We start from the raw sequence: 21,861 nt of genomic DNA on the forward strand, positions 1-21,861 counted from the left end.
TATAGCTTAGAATTCATAATAGTGATTTAATTACTCTTAAAACAGTGACTAATTTTTAAGTTAAATAACTTACTTTTAATATTGTCAATAAATCACTTAATGTGACATTCTTAAGATTTCATAAAGGTTGTTACCCTGTTATTTTTTTTAAGTGAAGAACATTTGGATTGACATACAGACGTACGCAGTTGTTTAGAAGCTGCACTATAAAAAAAATAAATTTCTAGAAAATAACTTTACTAGCTTTAATCAAATAATAAAATAGCCTTAAACCATCACAGGACCTTAGCTGAAGCTTACTTAAAATAGAGAAATCAATCGATCAGTTAGTTAAATAAGTTTCAGACAACAAAGGCTTACTACTTTATGTAAGTTTAAGAGTAACTATGCTTATGATATTATGGTGACCTAAAAATGTCAGTATAAAAATTCATAAAAGACTTGCCAAGTGATTTTATAAGGTAACACATATAAATAAAAATCTTAATTATAACAAGGATGACAAAATCTATTACTGGTAAAGCGCAAAATCAAAAAAAAAGCTCTAAAAATCTATAGCAACAAAAGAAATTGGCTTATTGGCCAAGTGATATCTTATATAGCAGTCCAGTAAATTCCATAAACTGACATATGTACAAAGTGAGTTATATTTGGAGCAATTTTGCTAAAAGATATATTAAAACTTTAAATATACATAAATAAAAAGAACTGTCCAATTGAAATATTATTATTAGAGTAAAACACTAGAGGGAGAAAGGGTTAAATAATTGTATAACCACCTTGTGCAACCTTTCTATTGTGTCATTGAAAATCAACCAATGGTGTCGCTGCGCAGCCAAGTAGCAGAAAATAATTTAGAAGCAGACGAAAGAGGTCTTTGAAAAAGGAAGGGGGGTAATTGTCTGTAGATACATCTATACTATAGATCTGTTATATTATTAAAACAAATGAATGTACTGTCCTGTTATCAGAAGAGACCTATTCAAGTTCTCTATTCCAGACTGAACCATTGTATCAATTCTATCATAACAATCCAAACCATTCACCACATACCAATAATCATCTTCAAACATCTAACAATTTAGGTAATTATCTATCTATCTATCTATCTATCTATCTTTCTATTTATCTATCTATCTTTCTATCTGAACCATTGTATCAATTCTATCATAACAATCCAAACCATTCAACACATACCAACAATCATTTACAGACATCCAATAATCTAGGTAATTATCTATCTATCTATCTATCTATCTGGCTATCTATCTATCTATCTATCAATCAATCAATCAACCAATCAACCAATCAATCAACCAATCAATCAATCAATCAATCTATCTATCTATCTATTTATCTATCTATTTATCTATCTATCTATCTATCTATCTATCTATCTATCTATCTATCTATCTATCTATCTATCTATCTATCTATCTATCTATCTATCTATTTCTATGCTAGAAGTGAATGATGTGTGGAGTACAAAGAAGAAGAGAAGTTCTGCCATGGATATTGTTATCAACAGTACAGGTACAAAACCAGGGATCTCAATGGATAAGACAATGATTTATAATTTGATGTACATCATTAATAATACACAAAATTACCCTTTCTGTAAATTATAATAACATTTTGATTTCAACTTAATCAACTTACCAATCAAAATTCAATAAAAGTCCCCAAAGTTGTTAAGCCATCTTCGAATAAGAAATCTTTGAATGGTAGTGTAATAAATAGCCCAATAACCCCTTTCTCCCTGGGTACAAATATACATTACAAAATAATTACATCAAAATTAAAGTAAAAAGATAGAGGGGACAAGAACTGTATGTAGTTATATTCACAGGGTGGGGACCCTGGACTAAGCCAAATTTCTACAAAAGTAAAAAGTCTATCTCTGATATTAGTACTTTGCATTTTTTACGAATAAAACGTTTGAAAATTTAGCTATAAGTAATATCTTTAAGTGATCCGACTTTCTAAATATCCCCTTCTTTCTTTAAGATTTTTCATAATGATTTTATAAAATTGAGTTTAAAAGAAAGAAGTTTGATTTTCTTTTTAAAAAAAACTCTTTTCAATATTGTACTTAAAACAAACCATTAAGATCCTTTTAAAAGAATTATTTTCCTTTACAACCCACGGTAGAAATATTCATAACAATTAAATTTGTGTCAAATGAATATTTGAGTACATGTACCTTAACATCTATCTTTCTATTTAATTATATGTTTGTCTATCTGTCTATCGATCTGTCTATCTATCAATTGATCTTGAGGGATAAGACAAAGGATGATAAATTAAATTACATCCCCAATTATGATAAACAAGATCACAACCTCTGTAATTTTATATTATTACTAATTAAAAAGTTTCACTACTAGTTTAAAACTAACCAATCAAAATTCAATGAATATACTAAAAGTTTAAGATTATAATAATTTGGGTTTAAATAAAAGTTAAAGTCTTATGTCCACACCCTTCCATCTTTCTATTTGTCCTAACCATATGACTAACTTTATCTTTATCTACATATCTATCTACCTATCTTTCTGCATATTTATCTATCTATCATTCTAATCATCTGTGAATCTATTTTAGGACGACGATCTTTATGGTCAGAATTGCCAGAAGTAAAAGATTCTGGAATATTACGGTGAGAATTTATTTATCTATCTGTCCATCTATCTATCTATCTATATATCTATTTATCTATCTATCTATCCGAAGCTTTACAAAGTGTCTCATAAAATCAGCCATGTGACGTCATAAAAATGCTTCTATTTATCCTAGGGGTATGAGTGAGAATCAGAAGGCTGTTCAAGAAGCTTTATTTGAGGTGATATCGAGTGAAGCCAGCTATTTGAAGAGTCTTAACATTCTCATTTCACATTTTGTTCAGAGTCCGCAGTTTTCAGGTATTTATCTTTTTTTTATAATCTATCCATCTATTGTATGTAATACTATATTTCTATCTATTCACCTAATTTATAAGTCTTTACAAAATCAACTTAAGTTTGTATTATTTTTTGTCATTTGTCTGTTGTCTAAATGGCATTAGTTTATAATATTTATTTATTACCATATAAAAATAATGATGTTATACAATACAAATGACCAATGATAATTTTTAATTGACAAATGGTAGGCCAGTATTCGTCATTTTTTTAGGCATTTTATACTGTTCCACCATCATGGGGGTGAAAATTATTAATCTTTTATCTAAAATTTATCTGTAGGTGAAGGAGCAGTTATCAGTAAGCGAGAGCAGCGAATCCTGTTTTCCGAAGCTATCCAGGTAATAGACTTAATATATCTAGATGGCCCTTATGACCCCATTTTTCGTCAAACTTAAAAAGACATATTTTGCAGACAAAACTGTTTACATTTTGTGAAAAAATTATGCCCTTACATACCAAGATCTGTAAAATGTTTCAACCAATGAAATGTCTTTTAGTTTTTTCCTATTGGCTGTTTTAGAAAATATGTCTCTAGGTTATCTCTATTATCTAGGTGCGGGCCTGTTCAGAAAGGTTCCTGGCAGATCTGGAGTCAGCCTGGCAGGAATCTGTCCTCCTAGACTCTATACCTGATATTATCAGGTTCCATGCCAGAAATCATTTTCAGGTAATCTATCTATCTATCTATCCATCAATTTATATATCTATTATCTCATTAATCATCTATTAACTTCTTATGCATTAATAAATTCCTCTTTTTCTATTTATCTATGTATTTATCAAGGGAGGGAGGGGACATTAGGCTGTTACAAGTTTCCAAAGTTTTATGATACTGTGTTGGCTTAACTGGGGACTTTATTGAATTTTAATTGGTTGGTTCATTAAGTTAAGTATCAAAACGTTTCAAACACTAGTTGTAGTCTACAAACAGGAAAATTTTGTATAACATCATTAAGGAGGTACATTAATTTATCGGCCATTGTCTTATCTTTTAGATGCCTGGTATTTATTTATAAATATTTATTTCAGGTGTATGTAAAGTATTGCTCTAACCAAATATACCAAGACAGAATTCTTAATATGCTTAGGTAAATTTATTTTATAGAACACTTTCAAAACATTACAACATTTTATCTTAATAATGTTTTGATGTAAATTTTAGAAACATATGAAAGTAATAGTTATTTATCGTATAGTATTATAGACCGCTCTCCGCGGATATTATAAAATCAAAAATTATAAGATTTAAGATTTGTTAGCCCCGAAAGGTCGGGGGCCCATGCAATCAAAACTGGTATAAATTTTATGATTTTTAGTTTAATATTTGTGGAAAAATTTTGTAATACGATGCTACACATGATTTTTAAATATGAGTGAGAATCGGTTCAAATCCAGCGGATGTTAATCGGTTTCTAAACCATACTGGAAAAATATTTTTAAAAGATAAATCTTACCTTTTTTATTTTAGAAGTGAGAATCCCAAATTTGTAGAAGCTTTAAAAGAACTAGAATCTAGTCAGGTGAGCTTCTATATCAATTCATTTACCTATCTAACTATTTTTTTATTTGATATTCTGACTATTTATCTATTTATTAGACTATCTAAATATCTATCTAATTTTTTTCTATTTATCAATTAAAGGTCAGTTAATAAACTAATTACAAATATTTTTATCAATGTAACTTATCTATCTATTTACCTCTCTAATAATTTTCTATCTATCTATCTATTTAGAAATGTCAGTCGCTAGCTATGCACTCCTTCCTAATGCTGCCCATGCAGCGCATCACCCGTCTACCGCTGCTTGCAGAGGCCGTGGTCAGCCGGCTGCCAACCGACAGTCCACATTTGGCAGCCTCTAAAGAAGCGCTGCACATACTCAACGGCTTGGTCACTGAATGCAATGAATCAACAAGGTATTTAGAATATATTTTTGTGCTTTCACTCAAAGTGTCGTTAAGTTTTCGAACACACGGAACCCCCTCCCTTAATTTAAAAATGGAAAAAAAGTAGTTTTCTCCCTATACCTAAATCCTGAAGGAGCCCTAACCCTGTGGGACTAACGGCTACGCAATATAATCTAACCTAACATGGTCTAAAGTGATAAACAAATAAATGGATAAGTACCCACCCTTGCCCTTTATTCTCTAATTTCAATATAATTATTATATTTATTTTTTGATTTTTTGTAATAAAATAATTTATTATTTATTTTATAATATTGGTGGCTTCGCCACATATGGGAGACAGAGATGGAAAACCCAACACTAATATTTGTGGTTAAAAATACATCTTAATATAATATCCAGAGAGGGAGGGGACATTGAGCTGTTTATTACACTGGTCCCCAATGTTTCATCAACTACGTTTTCTTATTCATTGGCGCAACAACTTTAGGGACTATTATTGTTGTGTCATTAAGTTGAGTGTCCAAACGTTTCAACCCCTAATTGTAATCAACTTAAGGTGTAATTTTGCCTATCATTCTTGGGGATGTATATCAATTTATCAGTTATTGTCTTATCCCTTTAGATCCCTGATTTTATCTTTATTTTAGAACTATGGAGAGAATGGAAGAACTTTTGTTATTATCACAACAACTGGACTTCAGGTTAGTCTAGTTTTATCCTTTTATTATAGTAATAGGATGTCTGTGTTTGTGTTTCTGAAGCTTACGATCTTGCTAATCGCTGTACTGATATGGAACTCTTTTGCATAAAGCTTCTAAAGGTTCATGGAAGATTTGAAACTATTCTGGGGAAGGGTACCTCCACCCTTTCCCTAAATCCCCCCCCACACTTTTCTTTCTAAAACTTTTTCTTGCCTTAAGTGCTTCTAAAGGCCTCTTGGGCAACTAGTATGTTATAGAAATATTAATTATAACAATATCCATCAAAACAAAAACTATTTATATAATAGAATTCAAAATAAACCTTCCAGATGACTTCCTACTCTATATATCTAATGTTATATATCTAATCATCTTTTACATTTTATGTGATAAAATTAATCGATTAATCTATTTTTTGGTATACTAATTCCCAGAACAACAAATTGCAATGTTATAAGCAAAGCATCTCTCTAATCTCTAATTATCTAGATCAATCTATCTTTCTATCTATCTATCAATCTATCATTATATATATATATATATCAATCTATCTTTTATTATTATGTATATATCAATCTATCTATTTATCAATGAATCTATCTATTTATCAATCAATCTATCTATCAATCTAATTATCATTAATTTATCTATCTATCTATTTATCTACTTATTTATCTATCTATCTAATTTAGAGACCTGAAGGCAGTCCCCATAATCTCAGCATCCAGATGGCTTGTTAAAAAGGGAGATGCTGTTAAAGTTTGTTTAAAGGCAGGTTTTATCCTATTTTATTATTTTTAATCTAATGAAAATAGGACAAATAACGAATATTAAAATAAAACGGGGCTAACAAAAATGGTTTTAATCTTATAATTTTATATTTCAATATCCGCGGAACTCTGTCTATAATACGATGCTATTAATAACATTAACAGTTTAAATTTTCATGATCTTCTAATTCTAGGATGGTGGAGAATCGGCGAAGCTGACTTTCGGCCGTCGGATACAAAAGACTGGAATTGTTCTTGTTTTACTAACAGGTTTGTTTAAATTAAAATCTCTAAAATGGCCAAAGTCAAAGAGCTCTTTTATTGAGCTATTCTATTAAGTCTAAACAAAATTAGAAATAAATTTGTTGCAAATGGACGGACGGACAGACCGACCCTTATCAAAGAAAAGCTTCATTTTTCAAAAACAACACTTTCCTAATATTATAATCATTTATTCAGACCTCTTGATTATTGGAAAGAGAAAGGGAGGAGAAAGAGTCATGGTTCAAGATTACTGTCCAAGAAATATGTTACAAGTTTCAGATAGCCATCCAATTACAGGTAGATATCTAGATATATAGTCAGTGGATATTTAGATAGATAGTCAGTAGATATCTAGATTCTAGATAGAATGAATATCCATTGACATATTTTAGAAATAGTCATCCTAACAAATTATCTCTAAAACTCTTTGTCCAAACTCCCTTTCATGATTTTTTTGTGCTTTGCTTCTTAAGAATGTTGTCATCCTTGGTAATTCATTGTTTTTGTTAAGGTTTATGTGAGCCTGGAAGTTTTCCCCTGTGGCTAACCCTGCTCAACAATCATGAGAATAAAACTCAGGAACTTCTCATCCTTGTCAATTCTGCTGTGGAAAGATGTGCTTGGATGGACTTGTTGACACCTAATACAGCTCAGGTATAGATAGATAGATAGACATATAGATATATATACAGAAAGAATGATAGATAGATACTTGTTAATTCTGCTGTGGAGAGATGTGCTTGGATGGACTTGCTAACACCTAATACAGCTCAGGTATAGATAGATAGACATACATATAGATAGATAGACATATAGATAGATATACAGAAAGAATAATAGATAGATACTTGTTAATTCTGCTGTGGAGAGATGTGCTTGGATGGACTTGCTAACACCTAATACAGCTCAGGTATAAATAGATAGATAGATAGATATATAGATAGATAGATAGATACTTGTGAATTCTGCTGTAGAAAGACGTGCTTGAATGGACTTGCTAACACCTAATACAGCCCAGGTATAGATAGATACATAGATAGACATTAAATAGATAGATTTACACATAGTTAGATAGATAGACATACAGTCAGATATATATACATAAAGAATGATAGATAGATACTTGTCTATTCTGCTGTGGAAAGATGTGCTTGGATGGACTTGCTCACACCTAACACAGCTCAGGTACAGATAGATAGATAGATAGACATAGTTAGATTGATAGATATATAGATAGATATACAGAAAGAATAATAGATAGATACTTGTTAATTCTGCTGTTGAAAGATGTGATTGGATGGACTTACTAACACCTAATACAGCCCAGGTATAAATAGATAGATAGATAGACATACATATACATTATACATAGATAGAGATACAGAAAGAATGATATATAGATAATCAACTTTTCTGTTGTGGAAAGATCTGCTTGCATGGACGCATTAACATCAGGGACCTAATAGGATAAGACAGTGTCCGATAAATTGATATTCACCCCCAATGATGATACACAAAATTACACTCTACTTAATGAACCTACCAATCAAACTTCAATAAAAGTCCCCAGAGTTGATAAGCAAATGAATAAGAAAACATAATTATAAAACTTTGGGGACTAGTTTAATAAACAGCTCAATGTTCCCAACGTCCCTGCATTTACTTATAGAATATTTACTATCTATCTCTTAAGATCCCAAATTATCTATCTATCTATCTAGGTTGATGGAGAGAAGATCTTCGAGGGGTGGGACTGTCCCAAGGTTGAAGCTAAAGTCCCCTACAAACCATCTATTTATCTATCTATCTATCCATCTATTTATCTATCTATCTATCTATCTATCTATCTATCTAGGTTGATGGAGAGAAGATCTATGAGGGGTGGGACTGTCCCAAGGTTGAAGCTGTAGTGTCTATTTATCTATCTATCTATCTAGGTTGATGGAGAGAAGATCTACGAGGGATGGGACTGTCCCAAGGTTGAAGCTATAGTCCCTATCTATCTATTTATCTATCTATCTATCTATCTATCTATCTATCTAGGTTGATGGAGAGAAGATCTATGAGGGGTGGGACTGTCCCAAGGTTGAAGCTAAAGTCCCCTACAAACCATCTATCTATCTATCTATGTATCTATCTATCTATCTAGGTTGATGGAGAGAAGATCTACGAGGGGTGGGACTGTCCGAAGGTTGAAGCTATAGTCCCGTACAAACCATGCTCAGAGTCAGAGCTAGCCCTAGAGCCCACAGATACCGCCAAAGTATTGAAAAAATCACAAGATGGTAAGGAAAATAAACTTTAATAGTTTTCCTGGAAGGCAGAGGACAATGAACATTAAATCAATGCACAACCCGTTCCAGAATTTGAGGAAAGATTAACTTATTGTTCATTGTCCTATCCTTGGTTGTTTATAATAAAGCATGTTTGCATGAATCAAAAACTGATTGCAAGTAGATTAAAGTAAAAGAATAGAGGGGGCATGATTCCAATTTTGTATTGGGTCTTTGAAACCGCTAATAGCTTTGGAAATATAAACATAGCAAAGTCAATTAAAATAAACAGAATACAATTTGCTAGCAGACGAAAAGATTCTAAACCGCTTAGGGCAGGTATTTGTCTGGATCATACATCTATACTTATTAAGTATAGATGTATTGCAAGTAGCTTAAGATGTATATCTATAATTTATTTAACTAAAAGTTAAGTGGAAATAGGAATTCATTCAATTTTAAATAAATCATACAAAAATATTAAATTTTTTGATCAAACACAAAACTTATTTTCCATAAAAAAATAATCCAGTTTGAAAGGGTTTCCTTTTTGATTTAGATGGTCTCTTTTTGATATTATAATTTTGACCATTTTTTATTCAATGTAATCTTTTATGTATCAAATGTGTAGATTATGAAAGAAAATGCGCCGTTTTTTTATACATCCTCTTCAAGTAAAGAATTAAAAAAATAATATTCTCTTTTGCTTCTAAATTGAGTTAAACTTAAATCTCGATATTATAAAAACCATCTAACCTTTATTTGATGAAATAATTTCTTAAAGAATACTTTTATATTGGGAGTAAGATGATTAGGACTTAAAGACAAAGGTTGTAGGATATTTTTAAATTTATCTGTACAGTGTACAGTGCAAACACCCTTTTTTTTAAAGAAGTTGTATCAACTTTTTTGCTTTTTATTTAAGATAGCTAGCCGGTCCTTTCAGTAAGTAGTAGATGTAAAATTTTTCATAGAATTCAGATATGCAATCGGTTTTTTTGTAGACCTCTTATTTTTTAAGTAATTTAAGTTTTTTTAAAAAATAATTAAGTCGGTTTTAAGGTACTAAAACGCAACAAAATAAAAGAAGAAAATGGCCAGTATGAACAAAAATAGTAAGATCTTTAATTTGACACCTTACTTTTAAAATTCTGTTGAGTAATTATTGAAAAAATCTTTTTTTTTAACCTCGGTTTAATAAAAACTTTAGACCTAAATATTTTCTCAAACAGACATAAAAAACATGGTTTCATATATACCTTTAGAATCAGAAAAATATTACGAATCTATTCTAAGCAAAATTGAAAAAGTTTTATAAAACTATAATAAAAAATAAGTTTATTTTAAGAATCATAATTTTCGGCTTTAAAGGGTTAGCTTGAACCAAACCTGAACAAAACCTAAACAAAAGACAATGCAATGTAGCAGATATTTTTTAAACACAAGAAACAATAATGTATTTTTAACTGCATTGTTTTGAAGTTTATAAACAGACTGATGCATATTTGTTCATAATTTTTCATTCTTTACATGTTCTTTAATATCACTATATTTATTGTAGTATCTTTTGTATATATTGTATGAACGTTCTCCTTTTTTTCTGGCAATTCTATAGGTTAATTTTATAGATTAAGCTTCCCGATTCGTCAATTTTTGCGATTTGTGATTGGCTAGTTTAGTAGTTACAATTCTTAAAATAACTTTTTTATTTTTTCTATTTTTTATTACAATTTTTTAAAACTTTTTCAATTTTGCTTACAATGGATTCATATTATTTTTCTCATTCTAATGGTATATATGAACCCATATTTTTTATGTCTGTATGAGAAAATATTTAGGTTTAATGTTTTGATTAAACCGAGGTTAAAAAAATAGATTTTTTCAACAATTACTCAACAGAATTTTAAAAGTAAGGTGTCAAATTAAAGATCTTACTATTTTTGTTTATACTGGCTATTTTCTTCTTTTATTTTGTTGCGTTTTAGTACCTTAAAACCGACTTAATTATTTTTTTAAAAAACTTAAATTACTTAAAAAATAAGAGGTCTACAAAAAACCGATTGCATATCTGAATTCTATGAAAAATTTTACATCTACTACTTACTGAAAGGACCGGCTAGCTATCTTAAATAAAAAGCAAAAAAGTTGATACAACTTCTTTTCAATAGATCAGTTTTGGTTAGAATATAAATTATGTCAGGAACAGGAAAAAGGGAATGAGATTCTGACAAACAATTCTGAAGGAAAATTTCCCCACAACCCCCTTCTCTTTTTTCTCCCCTTCTTACCCACTCCCCTTCAGTTACGTAGGAATTTTTTTTTACTCCAGCCTTACTCCAACAAAATATTAAATTACCGGTATTTTCAATTGGAATTAATTGGCTGAATAGCAGCCCCTGGTCAGGAATAATAGCACGTTATTAAGCATGTGTATCTTAGGGATCTAAAGGTATAAGACAATGGCCAATACATTGATGTACATCTTCAATAAATTATCCATTCTGAAGATTACAATTAATAGTTGAAACGCTTAGACACTCAACATAATGATCAAACTAATAAGAAATCACTGAAGTCCTCAAAGTTGTTAGACAACAAATGATAAAACTTTGGGGACTAGTGTTATTATTAGCCCTTCCTTGTTCCTTGTCTCTCTGTGTGTATCTATTAATTGATTACACAATTACAAAAATATAAATAGTAAAGTCAGCTATTAAAATTTGAAAATATTAGCGTATTGTAGAAATGGAGACGGGATTAGAATGCATGTTAATTTTTTAAAACTATTTTCCCTAAAAATAAAGCTAGTGGAGAAATTGCTTGAACATTTAGAATCCCTCTTTTTAACCTGCAGTGGACTGTATAAAATCCATCCATCCTTTTATTTTTATCAACTTTTAATAAGTTCTAAGACTTATCAATATTTTTAAAAAGAATCAAATTTAAGTATTTTTCAAAATTAAAATTGGACCACTGCACTGGTAAAAGAAGGATTTTTAAAAAATAGTTTTATTTTACCAGAAATTAAGGGGTAGGACAATGGTTGATAATTAAATTTTACCTCAAAATAATCGAAATAAAGTTATTAATTTGTTTTTTGTTGAAATTGTGAAAGAAAGGGAGTCAGAATAATCTATACACCGTTGTCCTATCCCTTCTTAGCTTTAACTAATATAAAATAGAGTTATGAACTAGTTTATAGAACTAACCCTATTACTAAGGTTGTGAATGCGAGTCAGAACTAACAGAAACCTCTAGACTGTAGCTCTATAGTATTAGCTCTAGTGTCAACCACTACCTAATATTAACTCTAGTGGCTTGTATTGGGTTGTTTACTAACAATCTTCAAATTTACAAAGGTAAGGAATAGTTATTTATAGCAACGAATTATAGACAGCTTTTTTTAACCATTTATTAAACTATCTATTTCTATCAAATTATCCATCTATCTATCCATTAATCTTTTGTTCCATCTACCTACCATCTTTCAATTTATGTATCTATTGATCCATTTGCCTATTGGTCTATCTATTTACCCCCCCCCCCCCTATATATTGGTCTATCTATTATTCCCTCTATATATTGAACTGTTCAACTATCTATCCAATTCTACATCTATTTATCTATCTATCTATCTATATATATCTATCTATCTATTATAGGTATCCTGTAAATAGAAAGGTGTCGGGACGGAGCCCAAGGGTGGGTTCCTGTATATATAACAATCTATCCATCTATATAATCTATCTATTATAGGTATCCTGTATATAGAAAGGTGTCGGGATGGAGCCCAAGGGTGGGTTCCTGCATATATAACTATCTATCTATCTATCTATATATCTATCTATCTTTTATAGGTATCCTGTACATAGAAAGGTGTCGGGATGGAGCCCAAGGGTGGGTTCCTGTATATATAACAATCTATCCATCTATATAATCTATCTATTATAGGTATCCTGTATATAGAAAGGTGTCGGGATGGAGCCCAAGGGTGGGTTCCTGCATATATAACTATCTATCTATCTATCTATATATCTATCTATCTATTATAGGTATCCTGTAAATAGAAAGGTGTCGGGACGGAGCCCAAGGGTGGGTTCCTGTATATATAACAATCTATCCATCTATATAATCTATCTATTATAGGTATCCTGTAAATAGAAAGGTGTCGGGATGGAGCCCAAGGGTGGGTTCCTGCATATATAACTATCTATCTATCTATCTATATATCTATCTATCTATTATAGGTATCCTGTATATAGAAAGGTGTCGGGATGGAGCCCAAAGGTGGGTTCCTGCATATATAACTATCTATCTATCTATTATAGGTATCCTGTATATAGAAAGGTGTCGGGATGGAGCCCAAGGGTGGGTTCCTGCATATATAACCAAAGAGATCGAGTCTGATCATGTCAGGTATGTATTTATTTCTATCTGTCTGTCTGTATATCTGTCTATCTGACGTAGGAGGACACAGTTTCTGAAAAATTAGCCATGTGACGTAATAAAGATGAGGGAGATGAGAGGAGAGGAGAAGTGGGAAAGAAAAACCATAAAAAAGAGATGAATAATAAAATGAAAAAATGAAGATTTGTATGACGTCACATGGCTGATTTTCTTAAGACACTTTGTCCCCCTACATTTTTTTTGTCACATATGATATATAGTAAAGCTTTTTGTCTGTAGCGAAGGATCTCGATAATCACTGTACCGATATGGTTAACATTTACGATGAAGCTTCTTATAGGTCAGGGGAAGGATTTTACCTATTTGGGAAAGAATATACCCAATCTCCCAAGAGAAAAAAACCCTAGAACAAATGGCCGCTAGCCCTCTCGGGTCTAACAAAACTGCTAAAATCTTATAATTTTAATTTTTATACCCGCGGAAAGCTGTCTACAAATGAATATTCTTTTTGTTTCAGAGCTAAGAATTTTAAGCAACGCTACCTGTTTCTCAAATCATTAGAAACCGCTGCAATAGATTCTAATCCTGTATAGAAACATATCTAGCTTTTCATCAAAGAAGAAATTCAGGGCTCGGCAGCTGCTTGCAAGTCTCAGATAAATAAACCTTTTACAATTTAACTAATCAGCTGGAAGATTAAACCAGACTCAAATATGACAATCCTTCTTTCAATAAAAATTTTAAAAGCATCCAAACAAAATAAAATTTAAGGCTGACGCGCGGCGGCCGAGCCCTGAATAAAATATAAACCCTCAAATTGAATAGAAATTGTATCTATTTTTTTTTATTAACATGCTTTCTGAATTTCTTTTAGTTGCTACTTTTTTGTAAATATTTTCTAGTAATTTTTAAACTATAGGATGGCTTTCGCTTATGCTTTAATGTATAGTAAAAAATTGTAAATGTTATTTTGTGATTTTGATTTTATTTTAAAATTTTAGATATATTTATTGAAAATTTTGGTTTATGTCAGAAAAAAAACAACAATTTTAGCTCTATTTTTTGTAACCAAATGAAAATTTAAGAATTTTTTTTTTATGTATTTGTAGTCTTAAAATTTAATTGATTCATTGCTTAAATTGTAACTTAAAATTACCAGTAGTATAAAAATTGTTTTTAAAAACTTAGCTTTACCATATTGTGTTCAAAAGCTTTTTACTATTTTTTTCATTCTTTTTCAAGAATACGACATTTAGAGATGATTTTTTAACAACTTTTGAATTTTTACTTAATTCTCTCCAATAATGTTTGAGTACTCTAAATTGTTATATTTTAGTATTGCTTATGTATAAATATTTCAATTAAATGATTTTGTTTTTATGTGATTTTTATATTGTGATAAATATTCGTAGATTTTTCTTTATATTTTTGTATAGACAATAAAATTTTTTTAAAAAGTTTAATACATTTTTAAATGGAAAGCTTTTATGCATTTATGAGGTCGGTCCGTCTGTACATCTGGCCGTATCGGATAGCTTTTTTGTTAATTTTGGAATTATAGAATTGACCTATAGTATGACATAGTAAAATGATTCTTGTAACTGTTAGGTACAATTTAGAAAGTGTAACGAATTCAGAAAGACATTTGCATTTTAGAACATCCCATTAACTGCTTTTGTGTTATTTCATCACCGCAGAATTTTTATTAAGTAATTAAACAAAATTAAAGTAAAAAAACAAAAACAGCAACAAAGTTTACTAAATTATAACCCTGGATTAATTGTATAATTGCATTAATTTGGTTCAATTAATTGATAAAGACCTTAGAATACATTTTAATCAATGAGTGAAAAAACATACATCTTGCTTTTTAGTTTTTGTTCTCTTTTTTTTATATACATCTATCTGATTTGTATATCAAAATCAAAAAGCACTTTTTACTTCAGATTTTAGTCCTTAGCATAACCATGTAAATTAATAGTTACCTTTTTCAGAGAGGCATTGGAATAAAGGTACTAAGAAAGAGAGGGAATGTCTGATTGAGCCAATAGGAGAATCGTATCGGTACATACATTTAATTTCATTGGTTGAAATTTTGTACACATCTTGTTACGAATGCATGTTTTTTTTTCATTTCATACATAGATAAAAGTCAGCTGTAAACAGTATATTTTCTTAGTAGAAAGCTTTGCGGAATCAGAATTAATTGCCCAAAAATTTCGTTTAAATTTGAAAGCTTAGTAACGAGGTGGATTCTTTAAAAAAAGTTAGGCTGGCTACTCGCTGGTGAGGCAAAATTATTTTTGTGAAAAATCCTCCAAAATCGAATAAAAAAATTTACAAAAATTAAATAAAATCTTAAAGGGGTTATTAACATATGATTTTGTTTAATTTTTGTAGATTTTTAATGTGCTTTTGGATGATTTTTCACAAATCGAGTAGCGAGTCTATAATTTCTTAAGAATCCACATGAGCTTGAGTCGAAAGTAAACAATACTTTTGTCTGCTAGAAATGTTCCTTCTTAGATTTGACGAATTCTTCTATTTCTATTGGCATGGGACAATAGACTGTAAATTACATAAGTTTCATGAGTAAGATATAACCAACAAGCAAATGAATTCAGAAATTGATTTGGGGGAAAAAAATAACGTAACCTTTATTTTATTGCCTTTTTCAGTCAATAATTAAGGCCTATGTAAAACATTAACTATACTTAGTTATACAAAGAAATTTAGTAAAATTTTGTCTAATATTTCTGGAACCTAGTAATAGTGTCTAACTTTTTATCTTTGTGACGTAACAAAAATCGAAGGATGAGAGGGGAGGTGGGAAAGGAAACCCTTAAAAAAGAGATGGATTTTTGTTACGTCACAAAGATAAAAAGTTAGACACTATTACTAGGTTCATATTTCTGCAGTGTGTATTTATATTTCAATGTTTTGTTAATTTTTCATCCTCGTTCTTTAATTATGACCTTTAGACTGTATAACATATAAGAATCTGAACAAATGTACCTACAACATTTAATATAAACTATACTCTTGTCAGGAGAGGATGGGTTTGAGTAAATGAATGCCTTGGGCCAAAAGAAGTGCTCCGCTAGAAATTCCAAACCCAAAAGTATATTGCCTTAAAAATAAAAAAAAATAATTTGACTTTTTAGAAAATAGATTTTAATGTAAATTTACAGAAATTAGGCCTTTTTATGTACAAGATGCTTAAAATTGATTTGTACATATTCTCACATTACATAACAATAAACATCAATGGTAAGTGGTAGGCAAAGAAAGTAAAAGAGATTCCCTTAAAATATATTTAGAATAAATGAAGACATAACATGAAAAAAAAATTGTTTATTTTTAAAAACTTGATTTATATTATGACCCTTATCTTGGAAATCTGTTTTTTTTTTTTAATTTTATAAATTCATGGAAAATCCAAACTTTACAAACCGATAAAGAAGTGTGACTTTAAATCAATATACATACATTTAAAAACGAATGTATTTAAAACTTCAAGATCATTTTAGAAAATGTAGCAACCCTATATTGCTATTATGTACGTTCAATTTAAACATGTTGCCATTTCACATATTTTTTCAGTCATTTTATACATGATTAAAATATCATTTTAGAGTTTTTTCAATGGTGATTATCATGAAAAGATACCATGTAAATGCTGAGAGGTTTTAATTATTTATAAGTATAATATGTTACTTTGTGTTTGTAGCAAAAAAACCATAAAGATGTAGCATTTTTTAGACCCCTTAAAATTATACCAAACTTTGTATGGCTCTTGAGTTCGCCAGGATTGTTGGATCCAAAAAATGTAGTTTTTTTTAGATTTTGTAAATATCTTTAACACAATTTATACTCCTCAACCATGGCTTAAAATAAAGTGCATCCGCTTGTCATCAGGAAGGTGATGAGATCAAGTCTTGGCTCAACACTACATCAAAACTAAAGATGTAAAAACAGTTTCTGCATCTGCTATGTCAAATCACAATATTAATAGTTTGAGTAAGGAAAATACCGTGGCCCAAAAACAGATGCAACTCATTACCATGCACAGTTAGAACTTCCAGAAAAGGTCACATGTAATCGAGGAGTTGGTTGTCTGTTGGGTGTTAACCTACTGAATACACTGGGCGATTAAGCATATTACACTCAAGGGGAATTGTGGCATTTTGAAAGCATATAAAATTATCATCAATAATTTCTCAAAACGTCTATCTACAATAATATATTTTTATGACTATATAATTAATATTTCTAATATTTTGTTTAAAATTATCTAAATCTATGAATGTATTAAGAAAGGCCCAGTCGTATTTATATCCAAATGTCAGAGCATCCTTTTAAGATTGATAATTCATCCTAGCTTGATAAGATTTTGTACACTTTGAGTTTATCACATACACATGTTTTTTTAAATTTTTTTTATCAGTTTTAAAGATCACTTCATAGGAAAATCAAATATATTTCTAAAAAAAAGAAAAGAATTATTTTTGTAAAAATGAGAGAGTTTCTTTGGATCTTCTTTTTCTTCAATGTTTTTAACAAACTAAAAGGTAAATATATTTTAGCTCTAGTTTCTATTAAATGAATTGGATTTTAAGAATCGTTCAATGTTCTAGATATTCGAGGTGATGTGCACGTTAAAGATTTTAAAACTGTATAATTCATTTTGAAATATGGATAATGTTTGAGCAAAAAAAATCATAAATAAATTTCTAACTGTTTAATTCATGATGCTTATCATATAATTGCTCTGATTAAGTAAGTAAGAAGCTAAATAGTTATGAGTTACTAGTAAAACTTATGTTTCCTCGTGCCAATTTATGAATAAGATTTGGACAAAAAATCCTGATAATCAAAAACTCTAACTTGTACTTTCATCAAGATAATTTGAGTGAGACAAACAAGTAAAATTTAACTAGGTAATGCCAACATAGATGACCATGTGGACTTATTTGACAGCATTTTTGGTACACCTGATGATGAGGAAGTGCAGGTCTGAAATGGATTCTTTTTAAAAAATTAGGATGGCTGAATGGGTTTTTGTAAATCTAGATAAATTTGTGCAAAATAAATTTTTGTAATCAGGCTACCATATAGCTGATTCAGCCATGCTTGATATTTTAAGAACCAACCTCTGTTTATCTTTATTGAAAAACTAAATATTTTTTCTATACATATAAATTCTTTTATCTATCTTTTTCTGATAAAAAAAACTGCAAAGTGCTGTAAAACTTGAGTGTCAAAGTTATTTTTTTTCTAATTTGAGAGCCTAAATAAGAATTATTGAAACAAAATGTAACAAATTTATTTAATTCTTTAGAGGGATAAAATGCTCTCATGTTCATTTGACACATCAAGACTAGAGGTAAGGTCTGTTTTGCCAAGCATAGCTAAAACTTATTTATTTTTTTATTAAAGAAAGGAAACAAACTAAAAAGTTTATTTTTTTATTTTGTAAATTAAGCCTCCAGCTAGTGTTATGATAGATCAGATTTTGCTGAATATAAATATTTTTTTTGTGGACCTGTTTTGGAAAGTGTAAAACATTGTATTTTGTAAAAAATTACTACTTAACTTAATGAAAACAAAATAATCCATAAAATATTATTTACAATGAATTCCTACAGAGCCAGCCAAAAGAATTCTAACATACTTATCAGACAGAGACAAGATACTGTACAAGGCTTCATTTTTAAAAAAATTCTATTTGTTGCTTTGTTTTTAGGACCAGTTGAATAAAACTATTGAAAAAATAACAAACATGGAGAAAACTATTCAGGTTTAAAATCATTAAAATTCAAATTAAAGTGACACCCCTCACAATTCATTGCTGTAAGAATTTAACTAGATCACTGCCATCTAGCCAAGATTTCATTTCTGGCAAACAGCAAATCCAAAGAAATCTAATTTTTTAGAAAAATAAGTTTGGAAATTTCAAGTTTAATTTTCAAGTTTTCAATTTTTCAAAAATTAGATAACTTTGGATTTTCTAGTTGCCAGATTTGAAATCTACACATCTTGCTGGTTAAAAATGGAAATTTTATACAAAATTTTTTAATTATTGAATTGTGACCTCCTCCCCCCCCCCCTAACAAAATGGTTTACCTATTACTTTTTTCCAAAAATTTTGAAATATGGGAAACAAGTCAGAATTTTATCATAAAATTTTTAATCTTTGAATGTATCTTTTTTTAATTCAGAGATTATCAGAATTTACTATTGGAATGTCTGTGGAAAGTAAGTATTTTTTTCTAACTAACAAATTGTTTGAAAAGAAAAAAAGACAGAATAAGAAGATAAATATTAAACTAAACTGCAAATGCAAATTGTCTTCTTTATAAATTGATGCTGTGGTGACAAATGATTTGGCAAAGAAAAATATTCAATAATCACAAGTATGATACAAATTTAGGTTAACATACTCCCTCCACATTCCAAATTTCTTTGATTTGGAAATATGTTAACTAACAGATAATTGTACATTTACCAGGAGTTTATTTCTTTTGCAATTATACAGTAAAAAGTTGTTATAAATATATCCATTCTTTTTAATTACACTGGTGTGAAAATACATCTACTGGTTCTTTTGCTGGATGTCTTCATTGCATTCCTCTTATATTCTTAATACTATAGGAAGTTCAACGCTTTTAAATAACTAAATGTCAAAACATAAAATAAATTTAAAACAGGAATTTGCCCAGATGGATGGAGCATGAACCCGACTTCAAGTAAGATATTGATTTTAAATTAAAAGAAAGTTGTAATAAATTATTTTGAAATGCAAATGTTATTTAAGCATTTTCACGTTGAAATCTTTATTTTTGTAACTTTTGTTCAAATACTTATATTTTGTCTTAAGTACTGTATTTTCAGAGTCATGTTATATAGTCTTGCCAAACACTATGAATTGGCATGATGCAAAATATGCTTGTCACAGCATGTCCAATAGTTCTCTTCCATCTTTATCAGATAGAAATGAAAATGAATTTGTGATAGGTAAAATTCGTTAAAAATAAAATTTGTAGACCCATTAAAAAAGCTTTTATTTTTTTTACAATTTTGATTCAAATACTTTATAAGAATAAAAAGTCAGAATAGATTTATATTTAAAATATTTATAGATCAATATTTTTAGCTATTCTTAAATAAGTTAACAGAGTCAATGAAATTGGAGGATTTTGGACCGGAGGAAATAATCTTGTCAATGCAGGGAGATGGGAATTTCCAAATGGAGATCCAGGCAAATCTTACTTCTATATCAATCCTATTCTAAAATTCAAAAAAAACTTGTGCTTACTTTTTTGTTACAGTATTTAAATAACTGTTATTTAAATAACTGTTTGTTTTAACTGAATTGTTTTAGTTGGTAGCTTTGGCTGGGCTCCAAATGAACCAAATAAAATATATGATGAGAGATGTATGGAGGTAAAACATAAAATTTTCTTTAATAAGTACCTACACGAACTCATGCATTATTCATTTTAATTACTTTTATTGACATTTGCAATTAATAAGAAAATTAAATGTAAAATACACAAAAAAAATCCAAATTTTTAAAGTGGGCCGATGGATTTGGTTGGAAGTGGAACAACTTAGCTTGTGACTGGAAGAGAAGTGTTATTTGTCAGATAAATTCATGCAAAAAAGTCATTTGCATTTGATTATTATTCTAGCTAGAACTGTATCAAAGAAATAAAAACTATGCAAGTTATCTTTAATATAAGTGAAAAAATCCTGTAAGGGTCAACAAAACAGGAATAAATTCTAATGATTTTTATTTTATTACACAACGAAAATGCCCTAACTGAGCTAAGTTTATGCTAGATTTGATTAAAAATTTATATTTAGGTGAATATATTTTATAAAATTAATTTTCTAGATTTTGTATGTTCTGAATGAACAACAAATTATATATGGCATTTATACAATCTGTTGATCATAGATTTTCTAAAATTTGCGAAAACAGTAAAAGTGTCGAACTATGACGTCAGAAAAAATTAACAATTAACCAATGAGAGGCTGCTATATATTTTACCACATTGAATACTGGCTTCTTATTGGTTAATTGTTAATTTTTTTCTGACGTCATAGTTCGACACTTTTACTGATTTCAAAATTTGCTTTTCTGATCTTCTAATCTAAAATATTTCTTATTGTAAATGTATTTAAATATATTTGTTCTTTGTATGAACTATAATATATGATAATAATACTTTATTAATTAAATTGATCTAACAATACTAATTACAATAAATCTAGAATAAAATTATTGATATTATAATTTTAATTACTTATAGTGTCACTTTAAATGTCTTTTTTTATTCCTGGATTAAATCGCAGGTGTGTGTCTAAATTTAGAACTGCAAACAATAGGCAAACATTTTTCTAAAGAGCGCAGCTACGCTTTCCATACCAGTCTCGTCGGTCACACACTACCATACATTATTCAGAAATTGTCAGATACAAAAATCCCAAAGAGCCTTGAATTTTAATGCTATTATCCACAAAAAAAAAAAAAATTTAAAGAAATACTTTTCTTTTAATACAAAAG

The 21,861-nt window shown here is 29.4% G+C and overlaps 2 protein-coding genes across 2 annotated transcripts; both read left to right on the top strand.

Annotated features, from left to right (window-relative positions):
• Window positions 1–955: 955 nt before the first annotated feature.
• LOC145333809 (rho guanine nucleotide exchange factor 16-like) lies at window positions 956–14,746 on the top strand. The gene is made up of 17 exons (XM_080179049.1): window positions 956–1,085; window positions 1,465–1,533; window positions 2,605–2,659; window positions 2,797–2,921; window positions 3,243–3,301; window positions 3,517–3,630; window positions 3,993–4,051; window positions 4,432–4,483; window positions 4,699–4,880; window positions 5,522–5,575; window positions 6,268–6,346; window positions 6,540–6,615; window positions 6,805–6,906; window positions 7,121–7,263; window positions 8,759–8,894; window positions 13,211–13,298; window positions 13,807–14,746. Exons 2-17 carry the CDS (start codon window positions 1,509–1,511, stop codon window positions 13,880–13,882), a joined length of 1,425 nt encoding a protein of 474 aa, XP_080035175.1. The 5' UTR covers window positions 956–1,085; window positions 1,465–1,508; the 3' UTR covers window positions 13,883–14,746.
• Window positions 14,747–17,693: 2,947 nt separating this feature from the next.
• Window positions 17,694–21,379, top strand: LOC145333163 (uncharacterized). The gene is made up of 10 exons (XM_080178314.1): window positions 17,694–17,860; window positions 18,230–18,303; window positions 18,631–18,675; window positions 19,036–19,089; window positions 19,511–19,547; window positions 20,000–20,038; window positions 20,184–20,306; window positions 20,446–20,550; window positions 20,674–20,735; window positions 20,870–21,379. The coding sequence occupies exons 1-8, from the start codon at window positions 17,806–17,808 to the stop codon at window positions 20,457–20,459; spliced, it is 441 nt and encodes a 146-aa protein (XP_080034440.1). The 5' UTR covers window positions 17,694–17,805; the 3' UTR covers window positions 20,460–20,550; window positions 20,674–20,735; window positions 20,870–21,379.
• Window positions 21,380–21,861: the final 482 nt, after the last annotated feature.

This window comes from Acartia tonsa, chromosome 12, assembly GCF_053477335.1.
Source record: "Acartia tonsa isolate MP-2025a chromosome 12, ASM5347733v1, whole genome shotgun sequence".
In the NCBI taxonomy this organism is placed as follows: domain Eukaryota; kingdom Metazoa; phylum Arthropoda; class Copepoda; order Calanoida; family Acartiidae; genus Acartia; species Acartia tonsa.

Excerpts from the sequence above, each read along its gene's own strand:
- LOC145333163 (XM_080178314.1), top strand. The coding sequence starts at position 17,806 with ATGAGAGAGTTTCTTTGGATCTTCTTTTTCTTCAATGTTTTTAACAAA. Across the intron at positions 18,676-19,035 it reads TTGACACATCAAGACTAGAG|GACCAGTTGAATAAAACTAT; the intron begins GTAAGGTCTGTT and ends CTTTGTTTTTAG. Across the intron at positions 19,548-19,999 it reads TATTGGAATGTCTGTGGAAA|GAATTTGCCCAGATGGATGG; the intron begins GTAAGTATTTTT and ends AATTTAAAACAG.
- LOC145333809 (XM_080179049.1), top strand. The coding sequence starts at position 1,509 with ATGGATATTGTTATCAACAGTACAG. Across the intron at positions 4,484-4,698 it reads AAGAACTAGAATCTAGTCAG|AAATGTCAGTCGCTAGCTAT; the intron begins GTGAGCTTCTAT and ends CTATCTATTTAG. Across the intron at positions 8,895-13,210 it reads ATTGAAAAAATCACAAGATG|GTATCCTGTATATAGAAAGG; the intron begins GTAAGGAAAATA and ends TATCTATTATAG.